Source organism: Phalaenopsis equestris, unplaced genomic scaffold, assembly GCF_001263595.1.
Source record: "Phalaenopsis equestris unplaced genomic scaffold, ASM126359v1 Scaffold000002, whole genome shotgun sequence".
NCBI lineage: Eukaryota > Viridiplantae > Streptophyta > Magnoliopsida > Asparagales > Orchidaceae > Phalaenopsis > Phalaenopsis equestris.
The window spans coordinates 78,110,900-78,130,084 of NW_018164444.1; the positions used below are offsets into that span (position 1 = coordinate 78,110,900).

The 19,185-nt window shown below is 37.8% G+C and overlaps 1 protein-coding gene across 3 annotated transcripts in view; it reads right to left on the bottom strand.

Moving 5' to 3' along the window:
• Nucleotides 1–13: 13 nt before the first annotated feature.
• LOC110023874 (BCL-6 corepressor-like protein 1) overlaps nucleotides 14–19,185 on the bottom strand; it is a 32,632-nt gene continuing 13,460 nt past the window's right edge. For all 3 annotated transcript variants that reach the window (XM_020723525.1, XM_020723516.1, XM_020723507.1), the window contains 3 exons: nucleotides 6,354–6,867; nucleotides 5,626–5,745; nucleotides 14–995 (listed from right to left, as the gene is read on the bottom strand). In XM_020723525.1, the coding sequence (XP_020579184.1) occupies nucleotides 228–995; nucleotides 5,626–5,745; nucleotides 6,354–6,851 (1,386 nt within the window). In that variant the 5' untranslated portion in view covers nucleotides 6,852–6,867 and the 3' untranslated portion in view covers nucleotides 14–227. The remainder of the gene's footprint in view (nucleotides 996–5,625; nucleotides 5,746–6,353; nucleotides 6,868–19,185) is intronic.

Sequence of the window (19,185 nt, forward strand, 5' to 3'; positions counted from 1 at the left end):
GGTAGGGGGGGGGTGGAGAATTGCATAATATCTTGGACACCAACAATGGTTGCTGAGTGATAATTCACAGAACAAAATCATAACAAACAAAAACATACAAATAGAACAACAGATACATCTTAAACAACCTAACATCTTCAAGTATGAGAAAACATTAGTAAATACCAACAAGAAAGCTAAAAAATGCAAGGAAATCACCCCAAATGGCTGCTCACTCCCTAATCTTCTCACAGTGCACGTCCATGCTTCTGTGACATCGACGGGCCTGCAAAAGTATATCGCGACGAGACTGGTTGTGAATTCCTCTCGCTATAACCAGATAATGTTATTGGAGCATGAACCAGATGCATTTCGCCAAGCCTTGCATCCCCAGAAGTGGGCAGTAATCTGACATGAGGAGCTGGTTGAGGGTGCGCTAATGGCCTCAAACTAAAACCAACCTCATCCAGCCTACGCCGGGAGGGATCATTCAGATAGTCTGCTTTGGTTTCATAAGGTCCTGCAGACCCATAAGGATGAGTGTAGATTTCTGGAACATTTCCATGAGGCACTGAGAAATGGTTTGGATTTAAACCCAAATTTATATAGTCTTGCTCGATCAAAGACCGAGGATCGAGTTGGAGGGTGTTGATCGGAGCGACAATCTCTCTCTGTACCGGGACAGGACCGTCCAATGGAAGCATTGAGGGCCATAATACTGCGACTGGAGCAGGGGCTGGGGCTGGGGCTGGGGCAAGAACTTGAACTGGCTCGGGCATGGGAGGAGGAGCAGGGACTCGGGCAACAAACTGGACTGGCCCGGGCATGGGAGTGGGAGTGGGAGTGGGAGCAGGAGCAGGAGCAGGCGCTCGGGCTACAAACTGGACTGGCCCGGGCATTGGAGCAGGAGCAGGGACTCGGGTAAGAACCTGGACCGGCTTGCGAACAGGAGCATCCATGTTGAAGATTGATTGGTGCGGGGGTAAAGATGGGAATAACTTGATGAGCTCCTTTACCTTAAAAATGGAGATTAAGACGAGTTAGTAAACCTTCATACAAAATTGGATATGTAGGTTCGTATGATTGGATGATTGCCATTTGGTTGGAAAATGAGAGTTGAAATTGCCACGCATAACGGAAAACGAACTAGAAAGAAATGAGTTAAGAAAAATCATTTTGAAATTGTTATATAAAAGGTGAGGTGAACTCATTTCTTTGTCTCAATTCTTTTCTCTGAAACCACTTGTAATTCCACAAAATTTCTAACGATTCAACAAAAAATAAAATGAAAAATACAAGGAAAACAGGTCACACTCTTCGCTTTCCCTTATAACTTCTCCTGAATAAAATATGTAATAGAATCACAACAAATGAATCAACTGTTCAGGTTACTAGTTGCAATTGCTAGCTGGATTCTGAAACGAAAAATCAAGATGGCAATGATAGGCATCCGGTCAGCACACTATGAGAAAGGGCGAGAAAAATTAAAAAAAAAAATCAAAACTTGGTGCGAAGCAGGCTTGAAGGGCAAACAAAAAAGCTCAGCAAGATTGTTCAGAAATGTTGTGAGCATGATATCGTTTTAGAGCTCCTAGACGGTGCGAAAGTATACAAGAAAGGGGTGGGTAAGTTGAATGATAGGTCAGAAAAATGGGAGGATGGATGTTGGTTGAAATCCGGCATTAACGGCGGGATGAAAGAGAATCAAAAGCGGAAAACAGAAGTTTTCTGCTGTCAAGGAGCAGTAGGCAGTAAATTGGATGACGAAGGAGAGATCACCACTTTGATCCTATCAGGTTACAAACAAACCACTTGAAAGAAATCTAAATATATCACGCTCCAATAAAAATACCAGGAAAAACTTCTCTAAATAACATATCAATAATGAAAAATCTGCTAAATCTGCTTTAAATATCATATTTATACTAACAATTAAATTAAACCCTAATTAGAAGAAAATGAAAGAAAATAATGCATAAAAGGAAAAAAAATCCAGTTAATTTGCTAATAGGGAGGAAAAATCCCGTAAGAGAAGTATCATGGGAAGGGATTCCCATCCTAATTGCAAAAATCCGCAATTCCACGGGTCCTTGGCTCGCGCGTAATTCTTACAGAGCAAGAGCATCATCCTCATCCCAGGAAGCTTCTAGAATAGATCTACCACAACTATGATAAAGTTATTGTATTGTTGTGTTAGAGAATCAAAAAGCGGAAAACAGAAGTTTTCTGCTGTCAAGGAGCAGTAGGCAGTAAATTAGATGACGAAGGAGAGATTACCACTTTGATCCTATCAGGCTACAAACAAACCACTTGAAAGAAATCTAAATATATCACGCTCCAATAAAAATACCAGGAAAAACTTCTCTAAATAACATATCAATAATGGAAAATCTGCTAAATCTGCTTTAAATATCATATTTATACTAATAATTAAATTAAACCCTAATTAGAAGAAAATGAAAGAAAATAATGCATAAAAGGAAAAAAAATCCAGTTAATTTGCTAATAGGGAGGAAAAATCCCGTAAGAGAAGTATCATGGGAAGGGATTCCCATCCTAATTGCAAAAATCCGCAATTCCACGGGTCCTTGGCTCGCGCGTAATTCTTACAGAGCAAGAGCATCATCCTCATCCCAGGAAGCTTCTAGAATAGATCTACCACAACTATGATAAAGTTATTGTATTGTTGTGTTAGAGGCAACTCTATTGCAAAATCTATGCCCAAGCTCATTCCAAACAACTCTGAAACACAGAAAACTCTGAAACACACTTATCATTTCAAATGTTGTCCTGATAAAATAAGTAACCATCATTTTTTGGTACAACCAAAACTAGAACTGCATCTGGGCTAGTGCTCCCACGAACGAAGCCTCAAGCAATTAAATCTACAACTTGTATCTTCCACTCCTCCTACTTGGCTGGGCGTATCTGATAAACAAGTATGCCTGTAGAAATAAAGCATGGAATGAACCCTATGGCATACTAGACCACCGCCAGTGGCAGCTACATAGAAGGTAAATGGTCAATCATGATATATAGTAACTCCTTTAACAAGAGCTTGTTCCTTTTCAGGTATCTGCTCCTTTGACTCACTATTTTCTATTACAATCAATGTTAATCCCATTGTGATCTCTCATTTAGGCTCAAGCTTGAATCACTACAACCTCTCCCTCGTTAGCTAGAGATTAAAACTTCTCTCTAACGTCATTATCTTCTCCCGTGTCACTGTCCATTTCTTCAATTGTTCTCTGCTCAATGAAAGAGGTCACCCCACTGTTTGGACAATCATAATTAATGTGCCCAAGGTGGGACAAATTTGAGAGTGTTATTTTGTCTCCATTTTTTCTCCACTTTAAACTAATTTTTTTCTCAAACAATGTTAGCTTGGAAGTTCTGCTAAGTGTACTACTTTTGTTTGATCCTGGGTTGAATTATGTCTATGAAGTGTGGCGGTTACCCGGTGATGTTTCTCTACCTTTGAAGCTAGGGTTTGAATATGATGTAATGTCCAATAGGGCTATAACTAAACCACATTGTCAACAGAAGGTCTCGATCCTCTCATATATCGAGCTAAGGTATTCTCGAGCTTCACTAGCCGACACTTCAACATAAGCTGCCTAACTCAGCGATGTACTCCTATACCGAGAGATCTTGCTATTGTAAGTGATGAAGCTTCAAGAATATACCTTGTTTCTAATAAGTTGGTAGAAACTTGCATTGCATCTCTTGTTTCACCTTAGACTAGATGATAATTATATTCCCTTCCCGTTATTGAAGAAGCTTGAGTTCTTCCACCATAAATAAGCATTCTTTCCTAGCTTAGTAGTGATTAGCTTGATCTTTTTGTCAAGTCGAATATTCTTATAATTAAAAATCCATTATAGTGTCAGAAAACCACTCGATAAACTTAACCTGATCTATGCTGCTGTTAAAATCGATATGTCAATTTCACTCCAACATCTCTTGTTGTTGTAAGTGATGAAGCCTCGAGAACATATCTTGTCAGTAATGCACTGGTAAATACTTGCATTGCATCGCTTGTTTCATCTTTTGGACTAGATAGTAATTTTACTCCTCTTTTTATTGTTGAACAAGTTGAGGTTCTCCCATCAAAAATAAGCATTCTTCCTTAGCTTAGTAGCGATTTGCTTGACCTTCTTGTCAAGTGAAATATCCTCATACACCAAGACTCATTCTACTGTATAAAGCCACTCGTTAAACTTGTCCAGATCTATGTGGTCGTCAAAATTTGGTAAGTCAATCTTCAATCCGACATCATGGCTTCTCATATATTCAATGTCAAATCGTTGTGGCATCATTTATTCATCTCTAGAAACTTCCTGCCATAAGAGATTCACTTCCTCCAATTGACCCAGTGAGTCATCATTGTGAATGACCTCACCGGATTACCTCCTCTCAAAGGAGGCAAACCATTGTTAAATTTGGAGAACTTCTAGTTCCATATGCTCCCTAAAAAGCTAATGGACAACTCTGTAGATTTTTCCTAGGCAACATTATGTCACACTCTCTCATTCAAAGTTTTTGACGAACATGGGATTGCAATTCAAGGTAAGGCGAGGGCTTAGATTTTAGGAGTAGGTGTAGGTCTGAAATTTTGGTGAAGGTGGGAAGATCGGATTTTAAAAATTTAGGATTCAAGCTAGAAATTACAATAGTAATAACTTTGAAATGGTAAATTTTTTTTGGAATTTTGGATTTGAACAAAAAAGACAAAAATCTTAAATAACCTAGGGCAAACTAGACTCTAATATACCTTTCTAGAGCACCTAGAAGGTGTGAAAGAACACAATAAAAGGGTAAGTAATTTGTTGGGTAGGCAAGAAAATCCGGCTTGAACGACCAAAAGACCACAAATCGGAAGCAAAAAAAACAGCTATTTTCTGTGTCAAACAGCAGCAAATAGCAAATTGGACGATGAAGGAGGCCTTCCAACGTCCGAGAAAGATCACCATTTTGATTCTATCAGGCTATAAACAAAACGTCTAAGAGAGATCATCATTTTGATGCTATCAGGCTACAAACACGTCACTTGAAAGAAATTCAAAGATACGGTAACAATAATAAAAAATCTGCTAAATCAGTTTTTACATATGATATCTATCCTAATAATTAAACTAAACCCTAATTAGAAGAAAAGGAAACGAAGCAATGAAGATAGGTAAAAAAATTCAACAGAAATGATAAAAGGGCAGACAAATCCCGTAAGGGATGTATCACAGGATGGGATTCCTGTCTGATCCAACCCACGATTGTAGTAACTGTGGGAATCCGCGGCTCCTGCATTGGTCTCACTCTTCGCATTCCCTTAAAATTTCTTCTGAAACAAATATGTACTAGAATCACAATAAATGAATTAAATGTTCAGGTTAAGTGTTATTCCATGCTAGCAGATTAAATTAACTAACACCAAAAGTTGCACTTGCTAGCTGGAAGCTGTAACAAAAATCAAGATGGCAATGATAAATAGGCAGCTGGACAATGTACAATAAGAAATCACGAAAAAAATTCAAAAGGTAGTGCAAAGCAGGAACAAACAAAAAAAGCTAAGAACAATTGTTGAGATATGTTGCAACATAAATAAAGATATCATGTGATTTGTCTTTAACTCGTTAAACAAGTACTCACTTGCTGAGCAGATAGTTCTGTTTTGAACATGTTTCGGATGCCAGTGTAATTTTCCTTAATGGCATGCTTGAAGATGTGTTGTGGAAGGGGCGCACAAGCACGTTCGATCTCATAACGCACCTATATTGATGTTAATTGATTCCCATTAGTCTTAAAAACACGTACGATTGAACGAAAAATCCATCCTGCAATCCTGTTATCAAAACACAGAAGGTAAAAGCGCATGTATTGCCAATAGGGGTGTAAACAAGTCAAGTCAAGCTCGAGCCACCTCAGTTTAAACTTGAGCTTGATTAATTACTCGAGTTCAAGCTCAAGCTTAATTCATAGATTTTAGCCAATATTTATTATTAAAGAATAAAATAACATTAATTGAAGCCAGTGCTGTAATGAAATAACAAATATAATGTGCAATCTAGAAAAAAAATAACAAAAAATCACTTGATATAAAATATTAAATATCATTTTTAAGCATTTTTAGTAATTAAAAGGTAAAGTCTCAAATTTTAATATATTTTAAGTACATCTTATATTAATATCTCTCAAAAGTTAATCAGTCAAGTCGGGTTTGGCTTGAGCTTGGTTTGTTAGCTCATCAACCTTAATTCACGATCACTTATCGAATCGAGCCCAGGCCAGCTAACGAGTCGGCTTGAGTCAGTTACACTCCTAAGGCACTACCTAACTTATACATAGAAAGATGAAAAATGAAAATGAGAGAATACAACCTGTGCAGAGTATAAACCGTTGAAAGCTGCAGGCTCAAGTTTCATCCCTCCACATGATGATGCTTTGAAGATGCCATATAAAAGTTTTAAATCAAAATCATACAGGAAGAGTCTCATACCAGGCTTAACACGCAACACTAAATCTTTTCTATGTTCTGGAAGGCCCAAAACCTTGTAATGAAAGCAATCATGTTTGGTTCTACCATTGCACATGAATATCAACCCACCAAACGTTTCGTTGGTGTTTGCTTGTGTTTCTTTGGCAGTTGCTTCACTATATTCATTCACCTGAGTGCTCTCATCAACTTTATTAGTGATGTCCTTCACAGTTTTGCTATCCTCGGTGTTCAATTTCTCAGATATTTCACTTTTTCGCTTTGAAGCATTTTTCACAATTTTTTTTGAAGCTTTTAGTGATTTGCCTTTCTTTTTTTCAGGCTGCGGCTGTTCTGATGTTGTAGAAGGATTTCCAACCTCTTTTTTCTTTGGTTTGCCCATATGCGGATCTCTCTACCTAAGAATTGGAGGCAGAGTTCAACACTTTGCTCATGAGAGTAAAATATAAACCTTGGGTTAAACTCTGAAGTAATTCCCAAAGTATTCATGCGGAATTTTTCAGTTTAGTCCCTTGATTATACAAAATTAAACTAAAATGATCCCTCTAGAGTTAAATTGAGATCAATTTTTTATAGTTTGAGGGGCTAAATTAGGATCATTTTTGTACCAAAAATTTTATATTATGGACCATTTTTAATCAATTTTATATATTCAAGCGATTTAATGGAGAAATGTGATACTCTGATATAAATTGACCGCAGCAATTTTAAAATTTAAACTCATAGATTTTCAATAAAAAATAGGAGAAATTTAAATATTTGTCCAACAAAAGTGGCAGTATGTGAGAAAAAAAGAAGTAATTTGCACACTAGCATTTAGTAAACAATTCTTATGTATTTACATATTTAAATTGAGATCAATTTTTTATAGTTTGAGGGGCTAAATTAGGATCATTTTTGTACCATAAATTTCATATTATGGACCATTTTTAATCAATTTTATATATTCAAGCGATTTAATGGAGAAATGTGATACTCTGATATAAATTGACCGCAGCAATTTTAAAATTTAAACTCATAGATTTTCAATAAAAAATAGGAGAAATTTAAATATTTGTCCAACAAAAGTGGCAGTATGTGAGAAAAAAAGAAGTAATTTGCACACTAGCATTTAGTAAACAATTCTTATGTATTTACATATTTAAATTGAGATCAATTTTTTATAGTTTGAGGGGCTAAATTAGGATCATTTTTGTACCATAAATTTCATATTATGGACCATTTTTAATCAATTTTATATATTCAAGCGATTTAATGGAGAAATGTGATGCTCTGATACAAATTGACCGCACATGAATAGTAGGGGGGGTGGGAATTTTAAAATTTAAACTCATAGATTTTCAATAAAAAAAAATAGGAGAAATTTAAATATTTATCCAACAAAAGTGGCAGTATGTGAGAAAAAAAGAAGTAATTTGCACACTAGCATTTAATAAACAATCCTTATGTATTTACATATCTCACGTCTAAACTTTCATATTTACATACATAGCATTTTGGCGCTTTAAACCTATGCATGGAAAGGTGTATTTCACTTTTAAAATGTGATAATCGTGTTAAATTTGATGTGATATTAAAGACTGCAAAAACTATGCAAGTTCTAGCGTAAGAAAAGTAAATAAAGTAGATTCGTGCGTTATGTATGTAAATGTCCCTAAAAAGAAATGACAGTATGAGAATATTTCTTTGCTTAATTTTTCAACGTTCAAGTAAATAAAAAATCATAATACACCAGTATAAGAAGAGAACATGTTCAAGCACAACAGCACTAAGTAGAATCGCCGGCTGTATTTTAAGAAATACAGAAGGTTATCAACTTCAAAGCAACCACTACAGTTGCCACTGAAATAATTAACAATAGGGAAAACATATCTGCATGAAATATGGGAACTACAACCGTCATGAAAAGCTACCCTTACAATAATCAATTTCCATTATTCCCCTTGTCATCTAAATTAGTTCAGCATAAAAGCCATCAAAGCAACAAAGTTCTCTCACAATAAAATAACATTTAGAGAAGATATATAATACTCTGCTTCTGATGATGATTGAGAAGCTGAAAAGATTTGAAGATAGGATGAATATGTGGAATATTTGTTTTCAACAAAGTTGTTCCAAGCCGCCAAACTTGAAGAATTAAGAGTTTTCAGAGAAGGAAAAAAAAAACACACACACACACTTGCATGGTCAAGATTGAAGTTCAGAAGCAGTGATCATCGGAAAAAAGTAAAAAAAAAAATCCAAAAGTAAAAGGAGTCTTTTAAAAGATGAAAGAAAATGAGAGTATTAGGAGGAAATAAAGGATTGGGTATCCAAAATTGAAGAACTTTAAGAAATCCATCAATAAAGGAAAGTAAAGAACATCCTGAAGATTCTCAGAATGAAGATCTTAAACTCATAAAAAAAAGGAACAACAAAGTCATGGCTAAATATGGTCCTATCTGTAGACAAATTATGACAACAAAATTATCAAGGTTAAGACTCTCAATGTTCAAATATTCATAAACTATGACGTTAAATAAAACTTCTGACAAGTTAAAACGAATTACAAAACTCTTGATAATTCAAGAAGAATCACAAGATACATCCTAAAACGCTTTGAAGATAAATCAAAATGGATGCTTCAACCATTCTTTTCTCAATTCCCAACTCAGCAAATTTCAGTTCGTTGAGAATACAACATATGAAATAAATAATTATGGGCTTTTATTTATCTTATAAAGTATTGTATAATATCACTGCTTAAAAGCGCTGGAACACCATGACATTAACTATCTTACTAAAGCAATCCGGACGTCCCATGACATTACATGAGCATGGATACTATTACAAGTTATAGAATTTGTATTGAGTCCGTCGATACAAGTATTGCTCGAGATCATCTTAATTTTATCTGGTTTTCATTGTCAGACCATATTAAGAACATTGCTACGGTTTAAACTCAACAGCTGAGCAATAGAATTTATAAAATTATGCAATAGCTTGCTTGTTCACCGAAGAATAGATGAATGGTATAAAGATCTTATTTGCAGCTAAACCCATATAATTGATGCATCCGTTCTTCCATTGATTTGATACTACGAACTTGATCTGTCTAAAATGTGTGACATGTTAGTCTATAGTTCTTGCATTTTATTTTACCATTTGTACCCTATTTGTGATTTTCCAGGTATTTTTCCGTGTAATTGCGTGTTACAGGCATTGATGAGCACTTAATGATATACTAATCATGTATAGGAGCTAACACAAGGGAGGTACCTCAATTCCAGAGGTGAAACCGAGTCGAGTTGAGCTTGAGCCACCCTCAGATTGAGCTTGATTAATTAATCAAGTTAGAGCTCGAGCTCGCGCTTAAATCAAAGAGCTTAAGCTGGCTCATGTGCTAGATTGTTTAGCATTAAAGAGAAACATATTAATTTAAGCTATTTTTATAATGAAATGACAAATAGAATTGACATTTAAGAGATAATTAATAAGAAATCACTTGATATAAAATAAAAAATATTTTTTTTTTAACATTTTTAATAATTAAAGATTTTTTTTTAATTTTAATATATTTTAAGTATATTTTTATTAATTAATTTTTAATCAAGCTGGCTCATTAACTAACGAGTCGAATCAGGGCTGGCTTAAGCTAGGCTTGTTAGCTCATCGAGATCAGTTTATGAGTCACTTATCGAGTCGAACCCGAGCCGGCTCACGAGATGGCTTGGCTCACTTAAACCCCTACCCAATTCCATTCCAAATGCACCTAGTGCCTCCCAAACGACACATATGCACTTCACCTTGGCTTTTCATGTCACTCCAACTAGTCAGATCAACACCAAGGCACCACTATAAGAGGTAGAAAAGTTCATCCCTTATGCATGGCAAGCAGACTCCAACTCATGGGATCAACACCAAGGCGTGCACTAGTGACACCAAGGCATCACCTTAGGAGGCATCAAGGCGCCTACACCCTATGCAGTGTAAGCAGAGTGCCGAGCAAGCAGCATCAAGGAGTCAATTATGGGCAATCTGGCGCCTAACAATATATGAGACGACAGAACGATGAGGAGTCTGGCACTTCAGGTAGGAACTCAAGCGCCAACCAACCGATGTAAGGAGTTAAAGCAGTTTTTTATCCACATGGCATCTCGTGGCTACAAATGATGGATTTTTTAGGGCAAAAGGGCACTCTCTGTTGGGGAAAAAAAGTGAAAACTCTGTGAGTGAGCACGAGGGTCTGAGAGAATTGTGAGGCTGAGTGCATAAAAAGTTGCAAGGGGATTTTGAGAGAATATCTCTGTAGGTGTTCTTCATTGTTCTTAGTGGGAGGACTGGACTCAGAGTGGCACTTAGTTGTTCTGATCTTTTTTCATTCCAACTCTAGTATTCTATTTCGCTTTGATCAATATAATGTGGAATTTCTTGTTTTAAAACGTGCATAGTAACAAATTCGCATTTTCTACTCTAACTTGGTGATTGGAAAGCCTGGGGCTTAACTTTTGTCGATGTGACTGATTTGGAATTGCTTGTGAATTTTTGTGTTAAAATTTTCCGCTTCATTTGCACTCAACCCGACCTGTTATTTTGTTAAAGTTTGTTGTGAACTTTGGATTTCAAAATGAATCGTAGTAGAACAACTAGGTAAACACACATTAACTTAGGAGAATAGGAATATTACTTCTAGGTTAAAGTAATCATGAGAAGGAATACAGTGTTCTGAGAAAAATTACAAAGTTAGGGAACTAAAGTGTAAATTGCAATCTTCCTTAGACCACTGGTTGGAGTTAAATAGAAGAATTGTTCCTGAATCTCATATTTAACTTTGTCACATGGTTAATCCAAGGTTTCTAGAATCTAAATCAAGGGAGAAAGCTTCACATAATAGAACCTCTCATATTAATCTCTTAAGGATTGGATTTTGCAAAAATTAGGTTTAGACATTTTCAAAAATTCACTAAAGCTCAACCATTTAAGGCTAGATACAACCAGTAAACTAAAACTTTTCCCAATTTTGAAATTTAACTCGATCCTCATGGGATCAATACGAAGACTCAAATTTGTATACCACTTGATCGACACTTATAATTACGTGGATTGTCAGTGTTTCATAACATTTTAACTGTATCAAGTTTTTAACGAAGTTGGTGGGAACAACATTAAATTTCCATTTTTAGAAAATTTTTGCTGAACTGTTTAGGTTTAGATTTGTAAACGTGTTTCTTACCATATTTCCTTATTATTTACGGTGTTATATACATTGTGCTTTCTCGTTTTCTATATTATGCAAGTATCCATGTTTTACTACATTTCTGAGATTTTGAAGCTATGAGTTGTGTTGTATTTGTGATTGTAGTACATAAAAATGTTAAATTTTTTGTTCTGAGAATTTTGTTTGTTGTGATTTGTTATATATGTTGGTTTAGGATCACTCACTAGATTGTCCTAATTGTGTATGCGTAAGTCTAGAACTTCATAACTAGTACACCATACGACCTTGAACTTGAAAGAATAGTTTAAAAAATCAAAAAAATTTAAAACTTTAAAAAAAATTTTGGAGAAATGGCAAAACATACCTCAAGAGAATATCATGCATAGCCGACTAAGAAATATTTTGATCCTTTGATAAAAGAAATTCATTTGAGTATCAACAACCACACCGTAGAAGCTACCTCCTTCACACTAAAGCCCGCTATCATCATAATAGTACAAAAAAGCCAGTTTAGAGCATCACCCATAGAAGACCCTAACCTCTACTTAGCTAACTTTTTTGAATTATGTGCTATATTCAAGTATAAAGGTGTCTTCAATGATATTGTTCGATTAAGACTATTCACTTTCTCACTTAGGGATAAAGCCAAAATCTGGCCAAACTCGGCACTAAAATCTGGCCAAATTAGGCACCAAGATCGATCACTAACTGAAATGACCTAGTGATATCGGATGAAAACCCAAACCTCGACTCAAAATTGCAACTATTAATACGAGATGCTAGAAAATTACAATGACGACTATTTAACAGGATATGACATAGCGTAGGAAAACAATAAACAACAATGAAGTCTGTTAAAATTAAGGAAAAGGAAATAACATACAACAGAAATAGACCTCTGCGGCGGGTAAGATAGGGCAAGGATGGAACAGCGACGTTGGCGGCTATGGGGAACAAGTCAAGAAGGTTGGTGGCTGCTAGGAGGAGTCAGACAGGTGGCTTGAATGTGTTGGAGAGGACCAACTGTCTACTGAAAAGGAACCAAATGGGGCAGCAAGGTCGGCATGCCACTGGGAGAGTCGGCTAAGGTAGGGGTGTCAATTCGGGTCGGCGGGTTGAGTTTGGTTCCACCCGAAAGTAATCTGATACGAATCAGATCAACACGAACCAAAACTGAATAAAAACCGGTCCAATTCTATGACCCGAAGCCGACTAAAAAAATATTATGGTCAACCCGAACCCAATTTTTTCGAGTCGAGTTTAGGTCGTGTTAGTGTGTTTGGTCAATTTTTGAAACCTAGGGATGTCAATTTGGGTTAGCGGGTCGTATTAAGGTCCGACTAGAAAATGACCGGCTCGAATCAGATTAACCTAAGCCCGACCCGAATAATAAACAGGTTGAATTCTCTGATCCAAACCCGACTAGAAAAATATTTGGGTCAACCCGAACCCATATTTTTTTAATCGAGTTTGAGTCTTATTGGCGTGTCGTGTCAATTTTTTACACCCGTAGGCTAGAGGCAGAGAGAAGCTAGAAGGGTTGCCAGTAGGTGGTCGATGAGAAAGACAATGAAGGGAAGCAACAGTGGAAGAGGGGTTGTGATGGCTGGACAGAAGCAGGAAGGTGGCTGGCAATAGTGGAAGAGGGGGTTGTGGTGACTGGATTCTGAAATGATATAAGAGAAAATGAAGTATGGCAAAGTAAATGTCTTGTCGAAGTCGAGCTACAGCCAGAGCACCACTCGGACACTTGGAGATGGTCACCACCTAGGACTTCCTCGCCTTCGGATACAACCATTGAAGGGAAAACGCTGACGGCCGTAATCTTAATTCAAAAATCACTCGAACTCCAAAAACTGAAAAACTCCAAGCATACCACCTCTTATTTATAATGAGGCTTAAGATTTATTTTAGGCAATGTTTTAAAATAAACAAGAGAATAAAAATAATAATAAATCATAATTTTGGCAAAGTTTATAACAAGAAGATTTCATAATAGGCAAAAATTAATAAAAATAATAAAAATTCAGAATTGATAAGTGCTAGGAAGGAAAGATGGGAAAAGGAAAGAGGTAAGTGCTAGTAAGGAAAGATGGGAAAAAGGAAAGAGGGAATAGAAGGAAAAGGAGAAGGGAGAGCATGGGCAACCCCCCTCGAGGACCGACAGGTCCAGCAAAGCTAGACCGAGAACAAATCAGCCCCAAAAGCCCAACGTCAGTCTTCCGAGGATAGGACAGCTTCAACCTTGTTCGTCGAAGCTTCTGGTTCCTTGTCTTTAATCCTGGAAGCACCTGGGTCTCACTGTCGACTGTACTATCTTTGAAAGCACTTCCGAGCATTCCTCCATCTCGATCCAATCTCCTGGGACTGAAATTTCTCACATGGTGATGGTCATGGTGGTAAAGAATCAATTGTCACTAAAATCAATCTCGTTGCTTTGCTAGTAAGGGCTCATGTGTCCCCGCGCTCTATCGAAGAGAGTAGAATGATGTGTTTGCTATCCTTGATGGAGTAATACATGTTTCTGAATCCATCATGCTGAGTCTTCCAGTCAAACTGCCACGATTTTCCAATTGATGTGTTTGCTATCCTTGATGTGTTTGCTATCGTTGCTTTTCTGAATCCATCATGCTGAGTCTTCCAGTCAGAATGAAGGTGACAGGCATCCATGGAGATCACGTCCCACCTTGATGTGTTTGCTATCCTTGATGTGTTTGCTATCGTTGCTTTTCTGAATCCATCATGCTGAGTCTTCCAGTCAGAATGAAGGTGACAGGCATCCATGGAGATCACGTCCCACCATACATGGTCCTGCAGTTAACTCCCTAACGAAAAATCTAATAGGCATTGTTGGTCGATGCTGACCCTGCTTTCCTTCTTCAGTCATGTTAGTGAATATGGGTGGGAATGTTTCTGAATCATGAATCTCAATTTCTTTACCATCGAGGTCGATGTCACATTCTTACTACTTCCTACGTCGATGATGAGATGACATACATACTCATTTACGGTGCAACAGATGTAGAAATATTGTGACGAAGCCACTGTGAATTCCAAGAACCTTCAAATAACGAGTCTCTCTATGTGGGGAAGGATGATATATCTCACTTTGGTCCTCAGCTGTCTGCTCCTCGCCGACCTCTCCCACGGCGTCCTACTCGATAAAAGATACAACTCAACTCATCGGACAACTGAAGGCTATGTGCCCAAATCCCCAACATGTAAAGCATTTTCTGGCAGGTACTATAATCGGCTTCTTCTCATTGGGGTGGCTTTATCCGTATCCGAACCAATTTTCTCAACTTCCTGCAGCATGCTCCTATTGGTGTCTCCATCTATAGGTGGTTGCCTTACTAGTGGTGGTTGTCAACTCTGCTTCTGCTACCTTTCCACCGTCTATACTAGTGTTTAGACATCCCCCAGCATCCAGTATTGTTGTAGCTGCAACATTGCTAATACTAGGCTTCAAGCCCCCAAGATATCTGGCTATTGTATTCTCCTATGGCTTTGTCAGATCGCACTACAGTTGTAAGTGGTCGAATTGAACTGTGAACTCCACCGAAAGGTCCCTCTGTTGCGGATTGTGGAGTTTTATAAACATGTCCTGGCTAGGCCTGTAAACAAGCTGAGCTTGAGCGAGCTCAGGCTTGGCTCGTGTTCGGCTCATTCGAAATAGCTCGTGTTCGAAATCGGCTCGTGTTCGAAATCGGCTCGTGAACAGTGTGTTAGTGTTCGGCTCGATTTAAATATTCGTGTTCGTGTTCAGCTCGAAATTGACTCGTTAAACTAAAATTGAGAAAAATAGATGTAAAGTGTGGGATTCGAACCTGGATCAAATCTATACAAAAGAAGACACTAACCACATTGCCACATGAGGTGTTATGATTTAAACTTAAACATAAATATATATAATATATTATTATATAAATAATATATGTAATATATTGTTATATAAAAAGTTATATATATTTTTTATTTCGAGCTAAAACGAGCCGAACACGAGCGAACAAAGAGCTGTTTGTGTTCAGCTCGTTTATAATTTGAGCCGAACACGAGCTGCTTAACGAGTCGAACACGAGCTGCTTAACGAGTCGAACACGAGTTGTTCACGAACAACGAGCCAAATTGACAGCCCTAGTTCTGGCGATAATGAGGGGAAAGTTATTTCTTCAGCATGATTTTCTTCATCTTCTCCCACCTAGTAATCTTATCGCTACCTTCTCGCCACATTTATCATTGTACGTTCTTCCACTATAGGGAGGCACTTTTCTTTAGTTTCATCATAGCTAATCTGACGAGCCTCTGTTTGGACACCTCTTTGTAATCGAAGATCCGCTCAACTATATGTTGTCATTCAATAAATTCATTCAGATCCATGCCCCACTCAAACTCGGACAAATCTACCTTGATTTTGTGGTCTCGGTGTCCTCCAAATGACATCTCTTTTCGGAAAATTTCCACGTTGGAGGGATGTAGGTCTCCTCTGATACTGGATTCCGAAATATCATTCTAAAACATCATGACATGTCTTCATCATCATTGAAATTATCCCTATGGAAGGGATTCAACTCCTTTTCTCTCTCCCCTTCGACTCTCCAGGTCTTGGTCGAAAGTAACTTCTTGTGTCATATATCTTCAATCCCACAAGTCTTTGATGGAGGCAACAAAGCTCTCGTCGTATCTCTTCCAGGGTATGTTGGTGCATATTTCTTCTTAATGGCATGATTGACGGTTTGGGATCTGTGGAAAAAAGAAAAAAAAGAAAAGAGGAGCAAAAGAGAAGGACAATTCAAGAAAAGAGGGGAAAAAAAGAAATTTGTTGTGGTAGCTAGGGTAAGGGTGAATGCTAACGATGGGGCTAGGGTTGGGTTAGCTTTGATACCAAATGATACGAGAGGTAAAACCAAAACTACGACTCAAAATTGCAACTACTATTACGGGACGCCACAAGGTTACAATGAAGACTTTTCAATGAGATATAATGAGCACAAGTAAAAAAGTAAACGACAATTAGGATTGCTGAATTTAAGAAAAGGCAATAACATAAAATAGAAACACCCCCTCTGCGACGAGTACGACAGGGCAAGGATAGAACAGTGGCTGCTGAGAGGAGTCGGATGAGTGGTCTGAAGGTGTTGGAGAGGACCAGATGCCTGCTAGACATAAGTCGGAGGGGGCAACTAGGCTGGGGGTTGCTGGGTAGGCTAGTCAGGGGTTGGGAGGAGCTGTAAGGGCTGCTAGGAGGGTCGGTCAAGGGTTGGGAGGAGCAGGAAGGGTTGCTAGTAGGTGGTCGATGAGAAAGAAAGCAGTTGGAGAGAGTCCTGAGGGAAGGAACAGGGTTGGCAGCAGTTGAAAAGAGGTTGCGGTGGCTAGATAGAAGCAAGAGGGTGGATGGATAGGAGCAGGAAGATGGTCGTGGTGGTTGGATTCTGAAATAGCAGCAGGGAAACGAAAGTATGGTAAGATAAATGACTTCTCGGGTTGGGCTACAGCCGGAGCACAATTTGAACCCTTGGAAATGGTCATCACCTATAACAAGGGACAGTCATAGCACTTCCTCACCTTCGGATATAGCCCTTAAAGGGAACAACATCTGCGGCAGTAATATGAATTCAGAAATCTCTTAACAGCTACAGCCGGAGCACAACTCGAACCCTTGTAGATGATCATCACCTATAACAAGGGATGGTCAGAGCACTTCCTCACCTTCGGATATAGCCCTTAAAGGGAACAGCGTTTGCGGCAGTAATTTGAATTCAAAAATCGCTTAACCCCAAATACTGAGAAGCTCCAAGCATACCACCTCTTATTTATAAGGAGGCTTGGGATTTATTTTAGTCAATGTTTTAAAATAAAGAAAAGAATAAAAATAATAAGAATTTATAATTTAGGCAATGTTTATAATATGAAAAATTCTTAATAGGCAAAGACTAATAAAAGAATAAAAATTGAGAATTCGCAAATGCTAGGAAGGAAAGATGGGAAGAGGAAAAAGGGAATAAGAGGAAAAGGGAAGGAAGGGGAGCATGGGTGGCACCCCCCTTGAGGGCCTAGCTAAGTTGGACTAAGAACATGTTGGTCCCTATAGCTCCGCATAACTTGGCCTAAAAATTTCTGGTCAAATATTTCCCCCATCTAAGACTGTCAACTTAGGAATGATACATCCTTTACTCAGAAGGGCAATAAGTGAAGCCTAGAAAATATTTAAGGAACTAAGAAAATGCTCACATAATGTCCTACCGGACTGACTTATAATTCAGACCTTCTATAATAGGTTGGTGAGATCGTTGAAGTCAATAATAGATGCTACAATTGGGGGATAACTCATGTCAAGACCATTTAAGGAAGCATATTCATTAATAGTGGAAATAACTGCTAATAACTTTTAATGGCCTTCAGATAAATTTAATTCTATGAAGATAGATAGTATGCACGACACGTGTTAACTAGGGCTATCAATTTGGCTCGTTGTTCGCGAACAGCTCGTATTCGGCCCATTCGTTAAACTTAATGAGCCGAACACAAACAATTTTTTAAACTCGCAATGTAAACGAGTCGAACATGAATTGGCTCCTATAAATTATAATATATAACAAATTATTAATAAATATTACTTATATAAATATAATATATTTATATAATATAAGTTATATAATTAATATAATAGAATATATAAGTATAAATTTAGGTTCGGCTGCTTCTCCATGTCCTGAATCTTCTCCTTCCTCTCAAAATAGCTCGGGTTCGGCTGTTTTTCCCTCTTCCAAAATCGCGAAAGGCGTTCGGCGAGTCGGCGACTCTCTCCTTCATCTCAAAATCACAAAAGACGTTCGACGAGTCGGCAACGGCCGCGCTCCCTCTCCTCAAAATCACGAAAGGGTTTTGACGGCGAGAGCTTAGGGTTTGTTTTTTGTCTTCCTCTTCTTTTTTCGAGTTCCGAGTTCTGAGTTCCGAGTCATCTTCCTCTTCCTCTTCCGACTCATGTCCTCCACTTTCGAGCCGAACTCGAGCTGGAAAATATTATTCGAGCAACACGAACAAAGCGTTCACGAGCCATTTCGAACATGAGCCAATGTCGAACGATCCGAACACGAGCCGGCCCTGAGCTCGCTCAGGCTCGGCTCGTTTACAGCCCTAGTGTTAACAATTTTAACATCACAAGTGGCTACAATATCCAAGAAGTTGGACAATTTAAGTTTGAATTATGCATTAGGATCAATCGTAATAGAGGAAAATAAAAATGAACAAATAGTTGATCCTAGTGTTGTGACTGTTGAATTCTTCAATGTCATAGGAAACAAATTTAACAACCTATATTCCGGAAAATCTATAATCTAGATTGTAAGAATCACCCCAATTTTACCTGAAATAACAATAGTCAAGGAATAAGAAAACAATAATGGAGTAGTAACCAACCCAACCGTGTAGTAATCAGAATAATCAGGGTAGTGGAAACCCTATACTGACCTACCCACCCGAATTCACTTCCAATACACAATTTAAGGAAATAAATAAATAA